The following is a 17,706-nucleotide window of genomic DNA, read 5'->3' as shown; positions in this document are numbered from 1 at the left end:
ACTTCAGTTCACGCTCGGAAAGACACCACTGTTGAAGTGTGTCACTGTACTGGACAGGATAAAAGCGTTACTGGGTGGTTGCAGAGGATGAAAGCTGCACGTATTGCGTGTAAGGGGACAGACGCCTGCTGGGACTGATTAGCATTAGCCGTGTGTGCTAGAGAGGCGGCCCGCATAAGGGAATGTGTTCCTCTGACCTGTTGGACTGTTAATGATTATAGCAGGCTGAGTATAGCCAATACAGAAAAAAGCGGAAGAGGTTTCAGGGAAGAGATTTCAGTGAGGACATTCATGTTCACAAAACAGTGATGGATAACATGACTGGGAACATGTGAAAGGCAACTTGTGTTCTATTGATTTTTGTCCAAGTCTATTGTTTTCATCTTAAAAAGCATAAAAAGAACCCCTCTGAAAATGTCTGGCATTGCTCCAACTGATTGAATGATTGTCTTTGGCCCTGTTTGTCTTAGACATAAACCAAGAGGAAATCTATTAGTTTTGTCCTTGAAAAACATCCTTTCTTTACTGTAGAAACGTAACCCTCTGGATTTTGACTAGAATGATAGTTTACCCCCTTATTTGAGTCAAATGTCCCCTGGAGAACTGCTCTAGTGACCTTGTGTTCCCATTTCTGTGCTGTGTGAGTGAGTGTCACACAGTCTGGCCTATATTTTTATCCAAAATAAAGAGATTACTTTTTACTTTTTGCGTAATGATGATTCACATTTTAATGCTTCATCAAAATTAAACTTTGGGACATTAAGATCCATTATTTTTGCTGTTACGCAATTAAATTCAGCATAAAATATTTATACTTTTGCATTGTTGTTTTTGTTATAAATAAATGGACCTAAACTATTTTCATGCAGTTCCCCTGAACATTAGATTTAAATTGCTATTGACTACACTGACACTCTGAGTGGTTTGGGCTACAGGTAGTAAATGTCCCCTGGTTGAAGTGCAGAAAGCAGTTAATGGTTTAACCCTCTTATCGCAGCTAAGGTGCTCTCCATGACTCGGCTGATAACGTGGTTGGGTTGTTTTTAATGGGCTTGGGCGTGAGCAGCCTCGCTGTAATGGACTGGGAGGATGAAGAACAGTCCTCATCATCTGCGTCTTCTGTAGATTATCGTTTCTGTTACAGCGTCTGGTGTTATTAGATAAGACAGATGGGTTTGTGAGTAGTGATACCAATAACAGTGTCACAATTCCTAATGCAAAATTGGCTACCACCAAAAAACAGATATGCAAAAGAACACACTTCTTTAATGTGTGTTAATGTAACTTTTTTATATTATTCTTCCCTTTATTTGTTTACATTATTTTAGACGCAACCAACTGTTTATATTAGTACCTTGCCAAATGCAGGTTTTGACCAAGAAGCAGACATGCAGATGATCTTTCTTTGAGTATGTGCATGAATTCACATGTGAGTATTAGAAAGTTTGCTAGTTTTAAATGTTGGCATAATCACAGTTGACTCTTAACAACAATTTGGTAAACAAATACCATTTCCTTTTGAGTATTCTTTGCACACTCACGTTGGGTATCTGATGTGCTCAGAAATTCCAGCACATATATACAAACACAAACTGACGGCAACACAAATGTGGAATGCTGGGGGTTTGAAACTGCAGCAGCGCCCCTCTGTATCCTGGAGTCTGTCACACAAGTAAAACTGCAATATATCATTGAGAGAGGGAGAGAAGAGAACAATACTGCTGCAACACTTAGAGAAAAGAAACTGCAGGAAGTCAGTATTGAATATTGATTTATTTCTTGCTGCTTGATTGCACAAAACAATGCATATGCAAGTAAATCATGGCATATTATTTTTTCATTCACTCTGAACACTGTATTTGTCTCTTGTAGTGTTACTAAGACTTATGCAGAAAACCAAACATTCATCTTATCTCTTCAATAAAGACTCTTCAGTCCTGTAGCATTAGAAAGGCCTTGCTTTCTGACGTTGTTCTGAATGTTACTAGACACTGTTATTACATTAGGCGCATTAGTTCAGTGTTCAGATGACAGCTGGGTTATCTCTAAGCTCTGACTGTCCTGTTTGTTTCCTCTGATTGGTGCAGAGTGCCCACTTGGAGTTGATAGATGCCTTAATGTCAGTGGGTGCCATGGAGACAGTGAGCAGAGTCTTGGCGAGCGGCGGATCAGAGCTGCTTGGTACAGATGCATCCTGGGACAGAGCCCTGCTCTACTGGGTGAACACGGTGAGTCTTGTAAAGATCCACAGCAACAGATTTTCTTGGAGCTCAAACAACTCTTATAAACTCTCAAAAACCTATAAATCAATCTAAAAACTTTAATTTACAATATTTAAAAGGGTAGTAAAATAAAAATGATTTACTTCATCATTTACTCACTCTTATGTTGTTCCAAACCATTGAGCTCAAAGAGATTCTTAACATAATATTCCAAATATTTTTAAGGTGGGGAGAACATTATCTATAAATAACTTTCAGTAGAATTTCAGTCTGTTTATCACAGAGCTAGCAACGTAACTTCAGCAAACTTGGAATATAGTCCAATTCACTTTAATTGAATGGGAAAGCACCTTGAATATTCTGTTCTGTGGAGGAAGCGAGTATGAAACATCATCAAGGTGACTAAATAATTGTTATTTTGAGGTGAACTATACCTTACACTTTCCTGTTTACATATACTTACTAACCTCTAATATGCAATATTACTGGTCCTAAAATAAAACCCTGTGGAACACCTTTGCAAAAGATGCTCTGGGTGTGGTCTTGAGCAAATAAAGTCACTTTGATTTTTACTTTTGATGTCATGTCATTGTCATAAGTTGTTTTTTGTTTTTCTTTTGTGTAGCTAAACCAAAAACTGAAGGAACAAACAGAAGGTACACTAAACGATGCATCTCAGCCTAGTACTGAACCACAGCCTGTTCAACCTTCGGTAAGAAACAGTCATAAACAAACAGACAGACTGGTGCATGTGTACAATAACTTGACCCCTACACCTCTACACCAACATTCACTCATTTCCTTAGCAGTACTATCTTTTTCCTCTGGGTCTACTTTGCTGTCTAACTACCTATCCTATCTTCTTCCTCCTCTGCACTTCCCCACTTACCTTGTTCTCCTTTCATGTTCCTTCACTTCTTTCTGACAGTGTCCCACCCGCTGGTACTGGAAACTTGTTCCTGTAAGTCTTTCTCTTGTCTTCCATTCTTCCCTTCTTTCTTCCATTTTTGTGTCCTAAGCACATATAAATATGACCTCTTTCGCCTCCTGCTGGCAGTACAAGTTGCATAAATAGAATTTGATTCCTTTGACCTGTTAGAGCAAAAAATCTAAAGCATCTCTCAGTTTTAGGGTCCCCCACCTTATAACATGCTATGACTGTTGCATATATTACATGGCAAATTAAGTATAATAATATTGCCAATTACTTGCAATATACCTTTATAGTTTATAGTAAAATAAAACAAAAAGACGCAGCTTTATGTTGATAGCCTGTGTATCTTATCATGGCACGTATGCATCCTCAACATTGCACTGCTGTTTTTGAGAGATGTAGATTTAGTTTCATTGCATCAAGTCCTTGCTCCGGCACTGTGCATTTAAAAGCCACATGGTTGTCTTGAGGAACATGACTTAGATTCAGACAAAATCCTTTGGGTGAACCAAAGTTGGATTAAAAAACAATATCATTTAGTAGTTTTCTGAGAACAACTCTTAGATTAGAGGAGAAGAGTCAGTTGTCTCAGCATCCTTGCATCATCATTTACATTTCAAACAATAAGCCAGAAATAAGCTTAGCATGTAAATTAAGCCACAGTCTATGGTGGTTAAGTGAATAAAGTGTGTCTGTGTTATTAGTGCACTTATCTGCTAGTGCATGTTGTGTGTATCAAGTTGAAAAGGTCTCTGTTAATGTATCAGGTGTTGGCTGTTCACACAGCTGCCTCTGTTCATTGCTCTGACCCGTTAAAGACCAAGTCTCTCAAGTGTTAGCTGTCCCAATTCCCATTAACAATGTCTTTGCTGTTCCTCGACTCTTACTGTATTTTGTCTTCATGCACTGCTTGCATGGATTCTTTTGCTGTTGTTATTGTTTTTTTCTCTTAGACATTTATTGCCATCCCTGGTTATACGTTTTAAGTGTTTGATTCTTTTGGTTTTACAGTTGCACATAATGGATAACAAATTTGTAAAAGTGTACTGTCACAGTTTGCTGTCAATGAAAAATTTCACAATAACAATTCTGACTAACAAGCAACATAGCACTTTATCCAGTATTGCAGTTATATATTTTTTCTTGTTTAGATCCGGTACAGGAAGGACAGGATGCAGTCTAAACTCAAACCCTATTTTCCTGTGGTGAATGAAGTGAAGGATCTCTCGAACGGATGTGCTATTGCTGCTGTTATTCATTATTACTGTCCCGGGCTTCTGAGAGTAGAGGGTATGGTCACATCTCAAATCTGAATTTGTCATTTTGTAGATGAGTAAGAAATTGTTTTAAAAAAATGTTTGTCCTATTAGATGTATGTATGAAGGACTCGATGTCTGTGGCTGACAGCCTGTACAACCTACAGCTGATTCGAGAGTTCTGTGACAGCTGTTTAAAGAGCTGCTGCCCTCTAGCGTTGGAGGATTTGCTCTACAGCCCAGCAGAATTAAAGGTATATAGAAACCTTATTTAAAACATGAGGATGAGATGAGAACATTATGATTTTTGGAATAATTAAGTAGTACTATGGGACATACTAAGGTATTTTATATGTTGTGTATTTTTCTCTCTTTCTAGACAAACATACTGAGCTTTCTGGCAGAGCTCTTGTATTGGTTCGAGGTCTCAAAGCCAGAGTTTGTTCAGCCTCTCCAGGACTCTGAGCTCACTGGTAAGTGCATGTCTTGATGAATGAATGGTTTATTTTCCTGTAGATTTGTAAATTTGTATGTCTTTTTTAGATTTCTTCAGTGACAGTCTGTTTAAAAAGGGATATGTAAGTTAAAGTACTTTTTTTTATTCTTGTAGAAACATCTGGAAGGACCGGCAATGGCAACAGTGGGTCAAGCAATAGGTACAACAGAATACATTTTTTTGTATTTGGTTGTTTAAAAGCCACATATATATTTTGCTAAGAATGCACAAAATTATACCCAATCGAATTTTCAACCTAAATGTGCCTTTATAAAAATCAAGGCTGAAACTTTTACTTGTCTTTTATGTGCAAGTGGTTCTCCATCTATCTTCAAGAGGCCTTTCCTGCCCATCTCTTGCCCTGTGACTGCAGCAACAGGTGAGGAAAACGTGCTGTCACTGAGTCCTGAGTCATCAGTTGCCATTCTGTGTTTTTCCCATTCTTTGTAATGTAGTGTATCTAGACGCTGTTTATTCTTGTCCACATAAAGGAACAATCACATGGTCTGTGTTTGCATGTTGAATGTGTCATCCAGTCATGTGTGTGTTTGTGTTGTCTCTGTGACCAGGATCTCTGACTCAGTCTACCTCAATGTCTCATGTAGAGACAGCAGGACGAACGTGGACTAAGAAACCACTAAGGTAAGGTACATCAGTGTTTTATGCGTCTTATTCATTTTTTTTTTCAGATGAGTTTATCTTTTTTTCTTCACGTCTCTTCAGCCGTCCCTTGTCTGCTGTGTCCTTTAGTATTCCTTTTGGACTGGATAGTGATGTGGACATTGTGATGGGGAACCCGGTTATAACTCGGTCTGTCAGTTCGGACAATCTTAATCCTGCTGGTCAATCCATGACACGTGAACCCTACACGCCTCCAGAGGACCTCAGCCACTTGCTCAGTAAGGCTCCTGGGCCTAATGGCCCTCAAAGAGCTTCCTGGGCCACTCAAACTCATCCATTGCTGGCTGAAGAGAACGGCATTGATGATAGTGAAACAGGAGAGCTACCAACAATTGAAGAGGCACTGCAGATCATCCACAACGAGGAGAAGATGGAGCCTCGCCTTCACCCGGACGGGGCTCCCGATGGTTTCTACCTGCATTCACTGGATGATCCAGCAAATGCTAGACTCAATGGGAGCCCAGTGACACTCAGCTCTTCAGCACCATCCCGTTCAGGAATGCTCTACAACCGATCCTCAGGAGTCCCACCAGAGCCCAGCCGCACCAGACACCCCTCAGAGGGATCCAGAGATGACGACTCCGTGTTAAGAGATGGAAGCATGGATTCAGATGCCTCAGAAGATCTTCCAAAAATTCATTCAACCCCTGCCACACCCGCTTCGGGTCCTCGCATAACAGAACCACGTTGTGAAAAGACACCGGAAAGCGGTGTTAGGATGACCAATTTTGCCGAACGGAAGAAGAAACTTGTTCCAGAGCAGGTACAACCCAGTGAACCACAGGTACCACAAATGACTACATGGGCCAAGAAATTAGAAGAGAGTCCCAGTAAGAGTCCTGCTGTCAGCACTGAAATGTCAGAGCTGGGGGCGAGGCTGGAGGAGAAGCGGAAGGCCATTGAGGCACAGAAGAAACGTATAGAAGCCATCTTTGCCAAACACAGGCAGCGGCTGGGCAAAAGTGCCTTCCTACAGTTAAAGAAGGAGCAGGAGGATGGGGATGGTGAGGAAGGACGTCAAGGGGAGGTTGGCACCTCCTCCATAGAAAATGACCTCAGCCGTTTGGCACTGGAGGAGAAACTGGCACGTTTAGAGAGCGAGGAGGAGCAGGATGAGCAACAGCAGGAACAGTTGAAAAAGGGCCCCTCAGTAGAAGAAGAGGGGAATATCAAGTCCCATGTCCAACAGGACAATCCAGTAGAGAAAGAAAAAGCTGGAGTAGGAATTCCTGGAGGAAAAGACACGGCCCCACTGGGAAATTACAACAACGCTGTGTCTAAACTAAGTGCTGCTCTCAATTCTCTCCAAAATGATATGCAGCGTCTCTCGGAGCAGCAGAACCAGCTGATGAAGAAGAAGGTAGCTCCTAACATCCAGGCCAGTGGCGTCCCACCCAGCTCCAAACCCTCAACAGCTGCATCTTCTCGTTTGTCAAGAGAGTCCAATCGCAACCTCTCCTCTGCCTCCTCCTCTCCTTCCCCATCTCGCAAGATTGCAAATCACACCGCTCCCCCCAAATCACCATCATCCCACCGTAGGGCACAGTCTGCACCTCCAAAGAGCCCCAAACTGCATCACCACCCTCGGCCTGCAGAGCTCAAGACTCCTGCTTCAACAAGAGTTATAACTCTCCCTCAAAATGTGGACAACATTCCTCATTTGCGAAGAGTGTCCCCGTGGCAATGCAGGGATCAGAACTCATCCTCTTTCAGCATAGGTACCTCCAGTCAGAGTGAGTCCCGCTCAGCTTCGTCCCTGGCTAGAACAGAGGACAACATTTCAGACACAGGCTCCAGTGAGGACCATACAATCTTCAGTATGGAACTGGATAGCGGATCTTCACAGGTTCTGGCCCGAAAGGATCGCCAGGGGGGCGGCAGCAGCTCAGGAGCTCCTTCCGAGTGCTCCTTTGAGAGTGACCTTCCTGCAGCAGGTTTCAATGGCAAGCACAAAAGCCTTATCGAGATCTCACTGTCCTCCCTCAAAGCATTGGAGGGTGAAGGAGCTGATCAGAGCCAGGATAACTTCTCAGATTCAATGAGTGACCAAACAGAGCCAGAAATTAGTGGTGGAGTTGGATTCTTCTTTAAGGTTAGGGGAGAATCACGTTAAATTTGGAGACATTTAGCCTAATAGTTGTGGTCTTTATCTAACTCCCTGAAACTCTTTAGCAGGATGAAGCTCGACCTGAGGATGAGATGGAGAGGAGAAGAGCAGCATTACTTGAGAAACAACAAAAGAGAGCAGAGGAGATCAAGAGGCGAAGACAGGAGCAAGAAAGAGAGAGGGAGCCAAGGTAAGGCCTACCAACAAAGCTGTGGAAAGTGACATTTAGGATTAGTCAGAAGATGTTTCATTTTACTTTCTTAGAGAATAGTCTTTCATTGAAGGAGGGGCCTGAGCCATATGTTATCAGTGTAATAAACTTGGTTACAATGCTATTAAGAGTATTACCACTAATTGTTTTCTTATAAGGGTTTTGTTGAAATGTATGGCTGAATATCATTTAGATTTGTTTGGGGTGTCTTTTTAACTTTGGGCAGTTACTTGCTAGCAACCACCCACCTTTTGCCTAGTTTCCTAACTGTAGGTGGTGGCAAGTTTTTTTTATATGCCATCTAATGCACTCAAACTAAATATGTTAATCCTCGTATAACCATTTGGACATTGTGACCTTTATCAATTTTGTCTATAAATGTAACAGTAGGTCATCTTCAATGGATGAGTCTCGCAGAGGAGAGGAGAGACCCCAAACTCCTTCTACCCCTCCGCCTCCATGCACCCCTCCACCAGAGGGCACTCCTCAGCGGCGTGGAGACTTCACCCGCCAGGAGTATGAACGGCGACATCAGCTAAAAATAATGGAGGATCTAGATAAAGTACTCCGCCAGAAACCCACTACAGTAAGAGGCGTCAAGAAGCAGAGGCCCAAAACAGTGTTCAGAGATGACTCCGACCTCTCCCGCAGCCCAGCCAAAGGGTTTATGGGTAAGTTATTGATCATCAGGAAGCTTGTTTCCTCTCCATTGGTAATCAAAGTTGGAAAGACACATGCGATATCAACTCTTCTTTCTCAGGTTCTAGACTAAATAAAGTTTACTCCCATTCAACAACGAATCTGTCCTCCATGGCCAATGACAATGGGACGCTAACTGTCAGAAAATCTCCAAGGTATATCTAATCTTTATATGTTTGTCTGGTAAAACACCTGCTCTTAGTCCATTGTGAGCATCTCTGAACATTTGTTCCTTCCCACAGTCGTTCTCATTCACCATCCAGACTGCTGTCTCCAGGCCGTCTTGCTGCACAGAATGGGGACTGGGAAAATGAATCTACTATTTCATCCGCAGCCTCCATCCCAGAATATACTGGTAATCTATAAAATTACACTATTTGTAGTTTGGTTAGTGGTGCTTAGTGTAAAGCATTTTCTTATTTTTGGGGTAAGGTATTTCAACAACCTCACGTGTTAAATTTGTTGAACTACTTATTGGACACAGTTTGGTGATAAGTGACACAGCAAATCCTGTGACTTTTTGAGGAGACTAAGTCTCATAGACTTATATAAACTCGAGCCATATCTCAATACCACAATATATATACTTGTGCTCTTGTGATTAGGGACAGTGAACAACCTAGTAATCATCTAGCAATGTATTGCATAGTGGATTGCAAGTTTTGCATGAGCAAGTACCATTTGAGTTTTAAGGTCATTTACATTTGTTCATGTGATCAAAAACTTACTTTGATCTGTTGTGTTTTAAACAATGGCATTCATTTTTGCACTTCCATTTTAGGACCGAAACTCTACAAGGAGCCAAGCTTCAAGTCCAATAAGTTCATTATCCATAATGCCATCTCTCGCTGTTGTTTGGCAGGCAAGGTCAACGAACCGCAGAAAAACAAGATTGTAGAGGTGAGTGATCTATCAGTCTTTAGTACACTCTGGGATCTCATGACTCATTGCAGACAGCCAACACATATTTGCATGGGGCATTTGAATGCATGATGTAATGGTCTGCTCTGTCCATTTGTATTTCCTTCTTGACTGCAAAAGGAAATGGAGAAAAGCCCTGCAAACCATTTCCTCATTCTGTTTCGGGACGCCAGCTGTCAATTCCGGGCAGTTTACACCATGAACCCTGAGACAGAGGAGATGGTTCGACTCGTAGGTGTCGGGCCACGTGTTATCAATCTCACTATGGTGGAATCGATTTACAAGTACAGCTCTGACCGCAAGCAGTTTACAACTATCCCGTCCAAGACCATGTCCATGAGTGTGGATGCCTTTACCATTCCCGGCCACCTATGGGAGCGCAAGCGCCCGGGAACCCCAAAGAAGCTCGGGACCCCAAAATAAATCCTGCTGGAAATGCCAACTGCCTGAGCTAGCCACATCACCTTTGGTTTCTGTCCTCACTCCGGCAGAATAGCGGGACACCAGTGGAGTGCATGACAGGAGAAAGAGTGGGATAACAAAAAAGAATCCCTAAAAATAAAAGTAAAGTCATCAGAAGTTCATGGGTTGGTGACTGTGCAAAACTCCTTTGTGTAACTACTGGATCTATTCAGAAATCTCCATTGCCATCTTCTTAAAAGGAAACTGAAGTGAACTCACGTCATATTTAGAAGAAAAGGGCCTGATTGGTTTTCTAAGATTGTACAAAATGTGTCCTTTAATGTTAAAACTTTAAATGCAACTTTCCAGTCTCATCTTTAAAGTAAAATGAATGTCCTCCAGAAAAAGATCCTCAGAAATGTTTCAGCTCCTTCCCTCCTTTACTCACTGAACTGGATCTGTTGGCATGTAAAGGATGCTCCAGATGAAATCGGATCTTTGGTCTTTGATGAATGTACCAGCACAGGCCTTCTTATCATCTGTTTATCGTCATCAGCTTCTCAGTCTTAAGGGACTGAATGTAGAACTGTATTACAAGGGGCGCAGCCACTCTCCTTTAAGCCACGTCAAGTGAAAAAATCCCACGCTGCTGTCCATTTTGAGTCCGTCTTGCTCCCTAATCCAACCACTCTGTCTTTTGGCCTTCCTAAAGTCAGTCTAGACATCTGGATGTTTGTTTTCTTAATGACCTAATCTAACTGGATGACTCAAGCTTTCGGACCTCAGGGGAGCATGTTAAAGACTCAAATATTTTTACTTCCCATTTGCTTTAGTTAAGAATGAATGAAAAAGTGAAAAGATGCCAGAACACGCTGTTGATTTCCATTAATGATACTCGAAAAATGAAGGAAGTCTTTTTACTCTGTTAAGGCGTAACTGGAAAAGTAATGCAAGAAAAAAAAAATCAAGGCTGATTTAATATACTGTACATCTGAATGATGTTTATTGCTGATTCTTACATTTTTGAAAATGATTTGTATATTGTGGAGATTTGTAAGCATTGAATAAGCTACCCTGCTGCTTCGCTTTTAGAGCTGGATGTGCTGGTGTGAATGAGTGTGTGAGCAGGGGACCGGGGACCAGTCTGAGACTGATGGTGAGAAACCGTGAACACAAATCTGATATTAACTCTATGTACCCAGAGCTGAGTGAACAAGTAGTCCTCTTTGGTGTCCCAACATGCAGCAGCACATAGTGATATTCCAATAGTGAACACCAACAGAAAGTGATATAAAAACAAACATTAAAAGGCAGATGAGCAGCCATGGTGTCTATTATGTTGTTTCTATTACTATGATCTATGAATAATCTCAAAGCTGTCTAACTTGGCCTTATTTGATCCGTGGATGGCTTAAAGTTGTCTTTTTGTATAAAAGGGGCATTTAGTCTGTTTCTCTTCATCAAAGCACTAAAACAACTGATTCAGTCAGGCCACCCTTTCCTGTCTTAGTAGAATCAGATGAAGTACTTCACAGATTTGCCTAAAGATGTACATATTTTTGAAAAGAGCGAAAAAAGAAGAAAAATTGAAATGGTTGAATGCAATGTTTCTGTCAAATGAATGGGAGATGTGTGGGCTTCTTGTGTTTGTCTGTTGGGTAAAACATGATGGTTCAATGTAACTGGATTCTGTGCAATTCTGTAGAATGTTAGGTCACCTAAGGTTTATTTATTGGGTGAGGAGGAGCTAGAGTTTTCAGTTGTGTTTCAGATTTTATTATTTATGTTCTTGCAAATGTGGTGATTCACTCATTCATTTCAGAAAGCACATTAATGTTTAGTATTTTCCTTTTAATGTTTCCATGTTCATGTTGGTAGTTTTTGTGTTTTCTCCCAAATTCTTTGATTATGGATCAATCCCATGTGACCGGATTAGAAAAATAAAACCATTTTTAAATAATCCCAATTATTTCTCATCATCGCTGATTTTACTTAAGTTCTATGTGTTATATACATTGTATCCACTTTTCTTGCCATTTCATTTTTTATTTTTTAGAAATATGACTTGATAATGATCTTGACTGGCTTCATGATCTTCAACCTTCTATAGCTGCATAGACACAGGACACATGATATCATCAGACCATAGCAATATATGCCGACACTTTTATTGGAAGCTCAATCTTGTAAACAATTAGAAAGATTTATGATGAGCCTCTGTGTCTTTTTATACAAATTTCAGTGTTTGAACACTTACATTTTTGACTGGACGTGATCCATAACTGTAAGTTGAGTAGTAAAAAGAATCTGTAGATGTGCTTTACATCTCATAACACCTGAAACTAGTTTTTGTTCCTATTGTTTGTTTGTTCTATTTCTAACTAGTACAGCCAGCTAATGATGACATCTGGACTTGTTCAAAGTTCACAATTATTAGATACCAAATATAAGAAAGCATTTCCAAAAAACAAACTTTATTTTGATTGTCTCATGTGTGCTTGGCATGAAGCATTTCAGTCAGCAATGAGTTGCATGGCAAATCTCCCAGCAGGTGGCGCTGATACAGGTATTCCTCCACCTGTAGACTGATACTGCGCACCTCGGGTAGACGGAGCAACAGTTGTCCAAACTTGTCAGGGTGACCTGGGTGGGTTTGCATAGTGTGGTCCATCAAAGCCTTGTTTACACGCTCTTGAGTTTGTTCTACCTGCCTTTGGTCCAGTACTGATTTAATGTCTGCATTAAAAACACATGACCCTTACAACTCTGGTCTAACAGGGATCATTTAGATTAACATTAACATTTTAGGAAGGAAATAAAACCCACCTGGATTGAAGAGAACCAGATATTTGAGACACACAAACTCCTCTCTGTCTAGCTGTAGTGACCTAAGCTTGGAGACAAGGTCCTGGGTTCTGGACACCAAACTACTAAGAGTTGCTCCAGCCTGACTGAGGATGGTTGATACTTCAATCTAGTACAATAAAAATAAGTCAAAGAAAATGCAAAGACTAACAGTCACTAAACTGTAACGAAGGCAAAATGCAGGGTTTCCCAGTCCCGTTAGTGGAGGCACACCAATAGTACAAATTTCCCAACTCTTCCAAATTCGTATCACTTGATTCAACTAATCAGCATATAAGTAGAGATGGGTCAGATATGGGAGGTATCCACAATGTGACCTTTTGGTTTGCCTCCAGGAACGGAGTAGGGGAAACTGGCTTAGTGATTTGAGGTGTTCTTACCTGTTGTCCAGTAATCAGACAGATGCTGCCACCTCTCCCATAAGCCACCTGCCTACATAAGTAATCCAGAACAAGAAGCTCACTCCAGCAGCTCTGCAGTAACACCATTTGATCCTCCACCTGCAAGAGATCAAGTACTCTATTTATGCAGCAGTAACCACTTGGAAAACATATACCGGGGTTCTCAACTCTGGTATTTGTGGTCCACTTTTTTTTCTGCAGAGCTTAACTCCAACCTTAATCAAACTCACCTGTCAGTAACTTTCTCGTAATCCTCAATACCTGAATAAGCTTGTTCATGCGTGTTTGATTAGGGTTGGAGTTAAACTGGACCTCGAGGGACAGAGTTGAGAACCACTGGCAATTGGTCATACAAATGTAAACCCTATCCCTGCTGATAATATAAGCATGTATGTTGTTATATACCCTAGGCCCAAGCATGGGATGCTGGCATCTAAAACAGTGCCTTCTAAAACAGTGAAATTTCTTGTTTCTATTTTGCAACTTTCACTTGCAAGTTTCACTGGTGGACAGTATGACCATGGTGCTCCACTGCTTAGACTTGGATCTGACCAGCGCTTGCTTACTTAAACTAGGCAGGTACAATAACCAAGATTTTGCCAAATAGGACATGTCTCTGGATCAGATTCCTAACAATCAAATTTTAGGGATATGCAAAGGGGTAGAGTTAGAATTAGGGTTGTTTTTAGAGACATTCTCCATTCTTATCAACCAACATTTTCCCTGTGATTTTACAGGGTTTATGGTATGGTTAGGGGCAGTGTTTGTTCCTTTGAAAGCAATGATGTTGTAAGACCAACAAAAAATGTTAATCCAGGAATTGCATGGATGGTTCATAGTGACTGGCTCAGAGCAGAAGACACATTGATACTGGTCTTTTCAGCAGTGATGTTGAAGATTACACATAACACAATGCATCCAGTGTATGTACGATCATATGCAAACTCTTCTACCTTGAGCTCCTTGAACAGTGTGCTGTTTCTTGCCCACTCCACCAGTCCAAACAAAGTCTGGTCAGCCATTTTGCACATGATGCTGAAGGTGTTGAGGCAGTCATGTTTTCCGCGGCAGGCCTGTTCTTTTTGGAGGCTTGCTAACACCCGCATGCAGAGCTGCTTCTCATCTGGCTCAGCCTGTAGGAGCTCTTTTAGGAAGCATGAACTAGGGGTTGGCGTTGAAGTGGGTATCAGGTTCTGTGCTAGAGTTGGAGTGGAGCTTGGAGGTGAGGTTGGCGTGAGTGTAGCAGTGGGTGTAGGTGCAGGTGTGGAGAGAACAGTAGGAGAGATTGGAGCAGGGGGTGTCACCGAAGCAGAGCTATAGCTAAAGGGGAGCTCTCTTTTCTCAGGAGGATATCCTTGGAAGCCTGGATAGCACAGTGTATGGAAAGGTAGGGATGGATCAGACAGTGTCCGGTCTCTGGGCATGGTGCAGTCCAACAGCATGGGAAACTCGGACTGGCTCATGCTGGGATGAAAGGGCTGAGGTGGATGGTAATGGTCAGAGCCAAGAGACGCAGGGGAGGGGTTGAGGACATGAAAATCATGAGGCGTGGCAGGTACCAGTGCTTGTGGTCCCTCAAATTTGACCCTGTAGGGGGCACTGTTCATCTGGTAGTAGATCCCCCTTTGCTGTTTCAGATGCCTGTCCCGTCGGTATAGAGGTCCAAACTTGTTTCGGCCACCCCTCATTCTGTCCGCACGTACAGCTGTGACAAGTAATTTTACAATTAACTAAACCCATATTGTGATGTTCAAAAGAGCATGGTCAATTCTCACAGTCCTACATTATTGTTTCTCAACCCAGTTCCTGGAGGCACACCAACAGTAAACATTTTTTAACTTTTCCCAATCAAACACCTTCAGCTCTTTAGAGACTCCAAGACCAGAAGAGGATGGGTAAAATAAAGGGAGACATCCAAAATGTGCACTGCTAGGCGCTCTCCAAGATAGGGTTGAGAATCATTACTCTAAATGATCAAACTAGCACTGTAAAAAAAAAAAACTAAGAAAATATTGACATTTAGTAAAGATTCTAAACTATTAAAGTTACGTAATTAAATCATTTTTGCTTGTGTGCACATTTTATTTTTTGCCTTACTGGGTCATCAAAGATTGCTATTGCACTGGTTTATGGTTTCAAAGATAAGTGGAAACTGGATCAAAGATATCACGGATTGCTAACTGTGAATATTTTTCCATATCTCAGAGACAATAACCTCATTTTCCCTTGCACAAAGTCTTTTTTTAAAGAACTGAAAGAATATCTACCAAACTTAATGCTCATGGACTCATTTTGCAGGCTTACCTTCTTTCTTCATGCCAACAGCTAGACATTTCTGAAAGCGGCAGTAAGGGCATCGTTTCCTCTGGGCTGGGTCCATGGGGCAGCACTGTGCGTCTGCACATGAATAGCGCTTGTTGTTCTGTACAGAGCGCTTAAAAAAGCCCTGGTGAGAATATCTGTCTTTAGTGCTTAAGAATGATCAGGATGTAGATTTTATTTTTGAAATGAAAGCTACTAATGTGTTCTTGTTACTGTCTGGCTGGTTGTACACGTACCTTACAGCTCTCACAGGTGAGTAGACCGTAGTGATATCCTGACACCCGGTCACCACACACGGGACAGCCCTCTTCTTGAGTTGCCCTACCGTCTGGGTCTGGCTTTAACTCCTGAGCTGTGAGATATTAAATTCATTCAGTTTTGGAGTGTTAATGTTCCCTTTGTCAACTTTCTTTCTTAAAATAACTCTTTCTTGTCACCTTTAGGAAACCCAAAATAAAAATCAAGAAGCCTACCGTAAGATAATTGTCTAGGAGAGGGGTGTATGGTTGAACCATTTTGTGACAAGTCTTTCTGATAAATCATCACGGCAGTCTATGATATCTCAAATTGGCTTAGTCTCTTATCACCCGATTGATTAAAAACCGAGATATAAGGCTTGCATAATCCTTACAGTTTGATGTTTTCAGCAGTCATAAGACAAGATAAATAAACTGACTTCTGAAAAGTACTGTTTTTTTTAATATATAGAGTTGCTGAAGCAATTATCTATTGAATGAAATAATAACAAATCTTTTCTCAGTATGCATACTAAACATGACCGAACTGTTCAGCACAATCAAATCATTTAACAAGATTATTAGTATACCTCAACATTCTAAATAAAAATGTTATTAGTCAGTGACTAAAAGTTTACTATTGCCAAATGTATTACATTAGCATTTAGTGCTATTGCTAAAGCCATTGAAGTGTCTCAGATCTGAAGCTCTACTTACATGTCGATGGTCCCTCTTGTGACACAAGGTCCTGTATGTACTCGGCAGAGTGGTGGGCTGTGGGCTGGGGGTGATCCAAGGGGTAGTCTGAGATGTTCATTGTCCATAGGAGAGGGGTGTCATGGGTCTTTGTAAGCTCTCATTCATAACTGTACAGTCCTCCAGGACTCAGAGCAGGACAGGGAGGAAAACAGACACAGGGTGTCTCACAGATGGTGCTGTGTAAAGGCTCTCAGTCGGACTTTGCTCGATGCTGAGGCTAATAAATCTGAGTCTGTCACACCTTCCCAACAAGCAAGACCTCATTCATCCAAGGTGCATGATCATTGCAGGAGCAGAATATATGCAGGGTGGCACTTACCATAAGAAAAATAAACACAATAAGATCTGATGCAATCCATTCATGAATCTTCCAAATGAGACTTCTATAATTCGTGTTGATCAGACCAACCCAACCACAGAACCTGTGTGATTCCCCAGTGTTCGGTAAACTCCAAGAAGCAGAACATACATTTTCATTACAGTCCTCCCTCTTTCTATTCTTCCATATTTCTGTACGTTTAAATCTGATTACTCTGTTCCTTAAATGTGTGCATCAACACACATAATATATTCTGTGTATACTTGCTAACTAATGTAGCTTTTTATCAATAAGTGAGGTTCCAGCACCTTTGGAATCAATTACAAAACAGCAAGTCTAGTTATGATGAAGGCAGCAGGTAAGTAGAGTGAAGTGGGGTCTGACGTCAAAGGCCATAAAACAGTTCAAGGGTGATAGATTAACCTGAGTAATGAAAAAGACACATTGTGTCAAGTTAAATGAGGTATTGTTTGGACTCTTAATGAAACCAAAATGTGTGCAACGGCTTAGGCTGTTCTTTGAAATACAAATAGCTGGTTGATGACAAATTTTAGCTATCGAAAAAATCTATTATATGTATAATGTAGAATCATTGTTCTTGCATTGTTGAGCAAAAATGACATTTAAAAATTGAAAATATGGAAAAACTTTGTTCACTAAGAATACAAACAAGCTGCTTGGGCATCATTCTTTTTTCTTTTTTTTCTTAGTCTGTAAAATTGTGGAGTGTAGTGAATGCCAAGCCTTGAAGGAAGATCCCAAATCCCATCCACAATTCATGTTCTCTTGACATGGCACTATAGGTGGCACTATAATGCACAGTTTTACTCTGTTGATAGTATTTAAAAGCTATATATATAATTGTGCACGTTTTA

At 41.1% G+C, this 17,706-nt stretch overlaps 2 protein-coding genes across 4 annotated transcripts in view; one reads left to right on the top strand and one right to left on the bottom strand.

Moving 5' to 3' along the window:
- The window catches only part of LOC127952971 (calmodulin-regulated spectrin-associated protein 3), a 28,907-nt gene extending 17,012 nt beyond the window's left edge, over positions 1–11,895 (top strand). Inside the window, exons 3-18 of one of the 3 annotated variants that reach the window (XM_052551887.1) lie at positions 2,088–2,228; positions 2,848–2,934; positions 3,151–3,183; positions 4,308–4,446; positions 4,527–4,666; positions 4,792–4,885; positions 5,023–5,068; positions 5,223–5,287; positions 5,478–5,550; positions 5,632–7,681; positions 7,765–7,886; positions 8,295–8,578; positions 8,668–8,761; positions 8,849–8,961; positions 9,388–9,506; positions 9,648–11,895. In XM_052551887.1, coding sequence (XP_052407847.1) covers positions 2,088–2,228; positions 2,848–2,934; positions 3,151–3,183; positions 4,308–4,446; positions 4,527–4,666; positions 4,792–4,885; positions 5,023–5,068; positions 5,223–5,287; positions 5,478–5,550; positions 5,632–7,681; positions 7,765–7,886; positions 8,295–8,578; positions 8,668–8,761; positions 8,849–8,961; positions 9,388–9,506; positions 9,648–9,950 — 3,903 coding nt within the window. In that variant the 3' untranslated portion in view covers positions 9,951–11,895. Of the gene's footprint in view, positions 1–2,087; positions 2,229–2,847; positions 2,935–3,150; positions 3,184–4,307; positions 4,447–4,526; positions 4,667–4,791; positions 4,886–5,022; positions 5,069–5,222; positions 5,288–5,477; positions 5,551–5,631; positions 7,682–7,761; positions 7,887–8,294; positions 8,579–8,667; positions 8,762–8,848; positions 8,962–9,387; positions 9,507–9,647 lie in introns of all 3 variants that reach the window. The other 2 variants (XM_052551886.1, XM_052551888.1) reach the window with 2 other exon arrangements.
- Positions 11,896–12,417: 522 nt separating this feature from the next.
- Positions 12,418–17,499, bottom strand: LOC127953009 (nuclear receptor subfamily 5 group A member 2-like). The gene is made up of 7 exons (XM_052551901.1): positions 16,471–17,499; positions 15,754–15,869; positions 15,500–15,641; positions 14,149–14,900; positions 13,175–13,294; positions 12,756–12,903; positions 12,418–12,665 (listed from the first exon to the last, which is right to left on the bottom strand). The coding sequence occupies exons 1-7, from the start codon at positions 16,568–16,570 to the stop codon at positions 12,418–12,420; spliced, it is 1,626 nt and encodes a 541-aa protein (XP_052407861.1). The 5' UTR covers positions 16,571–17,499.
- Between the last annotated feature and the right edge of the window lie 207 nt (positions 17,500–17,706).

This window comes from Carassius gibelio, chromosome A3 (assembly GCF_023724105.1).
Source record: "Carassius gibelio isolate Cgi1373 ecotype wild population from Czech Republic chromosome A3, carGib1.2-hapl.c, whole genome shotgun sequence".
Classification (NCBI taxonomy): Eukaryota; Metazoa; Chordata; class Actinopteri; order Cypriniformes; family Cyprinidae; genus Carassius; species Carassius gibelio.
This window is presented reverse-complemented; position numbering and strand designations above follow the sequence as displayed.

What these genes read in the sequence shown, in the direction of transcription:
- LOC127953009 (XM_052551901.1), bottom strand. Translation starts at nt 16,570, where the DNA reads ATGAACATCTCAGACTACCCCTTGGATCACCCCCAGCCCACAGCCCAC. An exon ending in ACAAGAGGGACCATCGACAT is followed by an intron (nt 15,870 to 16,470) that starts GTAAGTAGAGCT and finishes AATATCTCACAG; the next exon opens with CTCAGGAGTTAAAGCCAGAC. An exon ending in TGTTGGCATGAAGAAAGAAG is followed by an intron (nt 14,901 to 15,499) that starts GTAAGCCTGCAA and finishes TACTTGTCACAG; the next exon opens with CTGTACGTGCGGACAGAATG.